Source organism: Gobio gobio (genome assembly GCF_949357685.1).
Source record: "Gobio gobio genome assembly, chromosome: 25".
Classification (NCBI taxonomy): domain Eukaryota; kingdom Metazoa; phylum Chordata; class Actinopteri; order Cypriniformes; family Gobionidae; genus Gobio; species Gobio gobio.
The window spans coordinates 1,637,930-1,644,186 of record NC_137121.1 but is presented as its reverse complement, the minus strand read 5'-3'; the positions used below and the strand labels follow the sequence as shown (position 1 = coordinate 1,644,186).

Below are 6,257 nucleotides of genomic sequence, written 5' to 3'. Positions count from 1 at the left end.
TTCCCAGGCAGAATCACCTGTACCATTCCCAGAATGCATTGCAATGAAGTAAAAAGCGGGTCAATATAACACCTGGAGTCTCTATCCGTTAGCATTCCCATTCATCTCCATGGCAGATGTTCCGGAGCGCCGGAATTACACCATTAAGTCTTAAAGGAACAGCTCCGAAAGGGTGAAGTGATCAGTAAAGAAACCTGTACATGATCTGAGCCTCTGTTCTCAAACACACACCACACTAAACTCCAGCTGGAGATCCTGATTCAGTGATGCTGAGGAGCGGAAGCGGGAACTACAGAAGCGGGATCTTCATCGGTCTGGTTAAAACGATCCGCCCCGAGGACATTCGTCAAAGCTCCTCGTTACACAACCACAGCAGCAATTAACCCAGTCAATCTCCCGTCACACACACAGCGGAACATTTCACTTTTTATTAAGACCCGGAATCATTTTCCACCAGTGCTAATGAGACCGCCGTGAACACGACAAGTGTGTGTGTGTGTGTGAGGCCATTAAAGCCCTTCAGCATCATAAGAGTTAATGAAACGCTCAGCAGAGAATCAATCAGAAGATCATCAGTGGGATTCAGCAAACTCATCGTCTGATTGTTCATCATCAAGGAAATCATGTTCAACAGTAACGCAGGAACTTTAACTGTACAACTCTCTCCACAAAAACATCTATGCTGGTTTAGATATTCAATGCCAATGGTGCTAAATGATTACCTTATAAATGTACCAAATGCTATTCCACAGAAAACTATGAAACTACCATGGTATTTATCCATCCACAAAACCCATCGTATTACAGTGGTAGATGTCCAAGTTATTGTGCCATTATACAGTTGGGCAAAAAATTATTAATAGTCAGCCACCAATTGTGCAAGTTATCCCACTTAAAAAGATGAGAGAGGCCTGTAATCTTCATCATAGGTACACTTCAACTATGAGAGACAGAATGAGAAAAAAAATACAGAAGATCACATTGTCTGATTTTTAAATAATTTATTTGCAAATTATGGTGGAAAATAAGTATTTGGTCAATAACAAAAGTTAATCTCAATACTTTGTTATATACCCTTTGTTGGCAATGACAGAGGTCAAACGTTTTCTGTAAGTCTCCACAGGTTTTTCCACTCTGTTGCTGGTAGTTTGGCCCATCTAGAGCAGTGATGTTTTGGGGCTGTCGCTGGGCAACACAGATTTTCTATGGGGTTGAGATCTGGAGACTGGCTAGGCCACTCCAGGACCTTGAAATTCTTCTTACGAAGCCACTCCTTCGTTGCCCGGGCGGTGTGTTTGGGGATCATAGTCATGCTGAAAGACCCAGCCACATTTCATCTTTAATGCCCTTGCTGATGGAAGGAGGTTTTTACTCAAGGTCCCATTCATTCTTTCCTTTACACGGATCAGTCGTCCTGGTCCCTTTGCAGAACCCCCCCCCCCCCCCCCCCATGCTTCACAGTAGGTATGGTGTTCCTTGGATGCAACTCAGCATTATTTCTCCTCCAAACACGACAAGTTGAGTTTTTACCAAAAAGTTCTATTTTGGTTTCATCTGACCATATGACATTCTCCCAATCCTCTTCTGGATCATCCAAATGCTCTCTAGCAAACTTCAGACGGGCCGGACATGTCCTGGCTTCAGCAGGGGGACACGCCTGGCACTGCAGGATTTGAGTCCCTGGAGGCGGAGTGTGTTACTGATGGTAGCCTTTGTTACTGTGGTCCCAGCTCTCTGCAGGTCATTCACTAGGTCCCCCCATGTGGTTCTGGGATTTTTGCTCACCGTTCTTGTGATCATTTTGACCCTATGGGATGAGATCTTGCGCTGAGCCCCAGATGGAGGGAGATTATCAGTGCTCTTGTATATCTTGCTCCCACAGTTGATTTCTTCACACCGAGCTGCTTACCTATTGCAGATTCAGTCTTCCCAGCCTGATGCAGGTCTACCATTTTGTTTCTGGTGTCCTTTGACAGCTCTTTGGTCTTGGCCATAGTGGAGTTTGGAGTCTGACTGTTCGAGGTTGTGGACAGGTGTCTTTTATACTGATAACGAGTTCGAACAGGGGCCATTAATACAGGTAACGAGTGGAGGACAGAGGAGTCCCTTAAAGAAGAAGTTACAGGTCTGTGAGAGCCTGGGAAATCTTGCTTTTTTGTAGGTGACCAAATACTTCTTTTTCATCATAATTTGCTAATAAATTCTTTAAAAATCAGACAATGTGATTTTCTGGATTTTTTCCCTCATTCTGTCTCTCATAGTTGAAGTGTACCTATGATGAAAATTACAGGCCTCTCTCATCTTTTTAAGTGGGTGAACTTGCACGATTGGTGGCTGACTAAATACTTTTTTGCCCAACTGTAGGTGCCCAAAAACTATGGTATTATGTGGAAAACCCATCGTAAAACCATGGTACATGCCCAGAAACTCTGGTATTATTTGGGACAATCATTGTAAAACCATTGTACATGCCCAAAACTATGGTATTATTTGGGAAAACCATTGTAAAACAATGGTATCTCTCCAAAAACTATTGTATTATGTGGGAAAACCATTGTAAAACCATGGTACATGCCCAGAAACTATGGTATTATTTGGAAAAAACCATCGTAAAACCATGGGAAAACCATCATAAAATCATGGAATATCTGTAAAAACTATGGTATTATGTGGAAAAACCATCGTAAAACTATGGTACATCTCCAAAAACAATAGTATTATTTGGGAAAATCATTGCAAAACTATGGTATTATTTGTAAAAACCATCGCAAAACCATGGGAAAACCATCATAAAATCATGGAATATCTGTAAAAACTATGGTATTATGTGGAAAGACCATCGTAAAACCATTGTATATCTCCAAAAACTATGGTATTATGTGGAAAGACCATTGTAAAACCATTGTATATCTCCAAAAACTATGGTATTATGTGGAAAGACCATTGTAAAACCATTGTATATCTCCAAAAACGATGGTATTATTTGGGAAAACCATCAAAAAACCATGGTACATGCCAGAAAACTATAGCATTATTTGGGAAAATCATTGTAAAACTATGGTATTATTTGGAAAAACCATCATAAAACCATCATAAAATCATGGAATATCTGTAAAAAAACTATGGTATTATGTGGAAAAACCATCATAAAACCATGGTACATGCCCAAAAACTATGGTATTATCTGGGAAAACCATTGTAAAACCATGGAACATCTCCAAAAACTATGGTATTATCTGGGAAAACCATTGTAAAACCATGGTACATGCCCAAAACTATGGTATTATGTGGAAAACCATTATATATCTCCAAAAACTATGGTATTATGTGGAAAAACCATCGTAAAACCATGGTACATGCCCAAAAACTATGGTATTATTTCGGAAAATCATTGTAAAACTATGGTACATGCCCAAAAACTATGGTATTATTTGGGAAAACCATCGTAAAACCATGGTACATGCCCAAACACTATGGTATTATTTGGGAAAACCATCGTAAAACCATGGTACATGCCCAAACACTATGGTATTATTTGGGAAAACCATCGTAAAACCATGGTACATGCCCAAACACTATGGTATTATGTGGAAAAACCATTGTAAAACCATCATAAAATCATGGAATATCTGTAAAAACAATGGTATTTTTTGGGAAAACCATCGTAAAACCATTGTATATCTCCAAAAACTATGGTATTATTTGGGAAAACCATCGTAAAACCATTGTATATCTCCAAAAACTATGGTATTATTTGGGAAAACCATCGTAAAACCATGGTAAAACCATCATAAAATCATGGAATATCTGTAAAAACTATGGTATTATTTGGGAAAACCATTATATATCTCCAAAAACTATGGTATAATGTGGAAAAAACATTGTAAAACCATTGTATATCTCCAAAAACTATGGTATTATGTGGAAAAACCATCGTAAAACCATGGTTCATGCCCAAAAACTATGGTATTATTTCGGAAAAACATTGTAAAACCATTGTATATCTCCAAAAACTATGGTATTGTGTGGAAAAAACATTGTAAAACCACGGTACATGCCCCAAACTATGGTATTATGTGGAAAACCATAATATATCTCCAAAAACTATGGTATTATGTGGAAAAAACATTGTAAAACCATTGTATATCTCCAAAAACTATGGTATTATGTGGAAAAAACATTGTAAAACCATGGTACATGCCCCAAACTATGGTATTATGTGGAAAACCATTGTATATCTCCAAAAACTATGGTATTATGTGGAAAAAACATTGTAAAACTATCATAAAATCATGGAATATCTGTAAAAACTATGGTATTATTTGGGAAAACCATCGTAAAATCATGGAATATCTGTAAAAACTATGGTATTATTTGGGAAAAACATTGTAAAACCATTGTATATCTCCAAAAACTATGGTATTATGTGGACAAACCATTGTAAAACCATGGTACATGCCCAAAAACTATGGTATTATGTGGACAAACCATTGTAAAACCATGGTACATGCCCCAAACTATGGTATTATTTGGGAAAAACATCGTAAAACCATTGTATATCTCCAAAAACTCTGGTATTATGTATTCACTGTAAAACCAGGGTACATCTCAAAAACTATTATAGCCTTGAAAAATAGCCATGTGAAATAAAACCCCAGTAAGCGCCATAATCAAATATACATTGTATTCCTAAGAAGAACAAACAGTGTAAACAATGGCACATTTCCCCAAAACAGTGTAAGCAGTGTGAGCAGATCTACAGCTGTGAGACAGCGGCTAGCGCACGCACAGGAGCTGCTCTCCGTCCGGCAGGTAAGCTCACCTGTGCGATCTCGTACAGCAGTCTGTAGTGCTCCTCTCTCTTCTGTAAACTGCACAGATGGCAGCCCATCCTCGAGCTCAGGACACGGGCACCGTGAGCGTCTCTCTCCCCGCGGCGGCTCGCGGCTCTCCCGCTCCTCCGTGCGTCGCCGCATGCACGCGCGCAGCCTCTGGCATCTGACAGCAGCGGCTCGCGCTCTCCGCGCCGCGGACACGCCCCCTTCAGCGGCTCAGCCTATGAATAATGGCGCGGTATGCATGAGGGGGTGTGGCTTCCGCGGGTGGGCGGAGTCCGCGCGGAGACAATGAGGCTCTTTTGTGTCGGTCCTCATTAATGCGCGCAGATTTAAGTGGTTTTAGTCTTAAACTCTTATCACTGGCCGGGGAGACGCAGATCGGCGGAATTGATCAGGAGCTTCTCAACATAAAATGCTAAAAGCAAAGTAGGTCACCAATCTGAAGAGACCACGCACACACACACACACACACACACACACACACACACACACACACACACGCATAATATTATGATCTATGAAATATGAGCGCATGCACAACAGCAGTAAGTGATTCAGTTTATGGCTGATCGTATAAATCTATTCTATTAATAAAACAGAGACACTAATGCACTGAACTGAGACAGGATAATGTCCACAAACTCACCGCCTTTAATGGGCTCAAAATGAAATGCACACACACACACACACACACACACACACACACACACACACACACACACACACACACACACACACACACACACACACACACACACACACACACACACACACACACACACACACACACACACACACACACATGTACTCTCTCTCTCTCTCTCTCTCTCTCTCTCTCTCTCTCTCTCACACAACACACTCTCACACACTCACACACCCGTCTCCGGCGTGATGACTCCGATTGTTCGAATATTCCGATCTATTAGGACCTCTGACCTGTAAAGTTGCCAGAATAATAATCATACGCTGTTTGTTAATTGGCCAGAGGAGAACTGCCCCCCCGACTGAGCCTGGTTTCTCCAAGGTTTATTTTTCTCCATTCTGCTCCTGATGGGGTTTTGGTTCTTGCCACTGTTGCCTCTGGCTTGGCGTGCTCAGTTGGGGACACTACATGTTCAACTAAATATCCAAATAAATCTAATTATTAAACTAAATTAACCATATAAACTAAATTACTGATCTAAAGCCCACACTGTCACTGTATGATAATTGAAATGAACTGATGACATCAGCGTTTTTTCCAGAATGGCTATACAGCTGAATAAAACTATGCTGCATTATTTTCCTGTTTAACACTGTGAAGCTGCTTTGAAACAATCTACATTGTTAAAAGCGCTATATAAATAAAGTTGACTTGACTTGACACACACACACACACACACACACTCACACACACTCACACACACACACACACACAGC

The 6,257-nt window shown here is 40.5% G+C and overlaps 1 protein-coding gene across 1 annotated transcript in view; it reads right to left on the bottom strand.

Moving 5' to 3' along the window:
• The window catches only part of LOC307122190 (PDZ domain-containing RING finger protein 4), a 58,286-nt gene extending 53,299 nt beyond the window's left edge, over positions 1–4,987 (bottom strand). The window contains exon 1 of the mRNA XM_079810153.1: positions 4,823–4,987. Within this exon, the coding sequence (XP_079666279.1) occupies positions 4,823–4,891 (69 nt within the window). The 5' untranslated portion in view covers positions 4,892–4,987. The remainder of the gene's footprint in view (positions 1–4,822) is intronic.
• Positions 4,988–6,257: the final 1,270 nt, after the last annotated feature.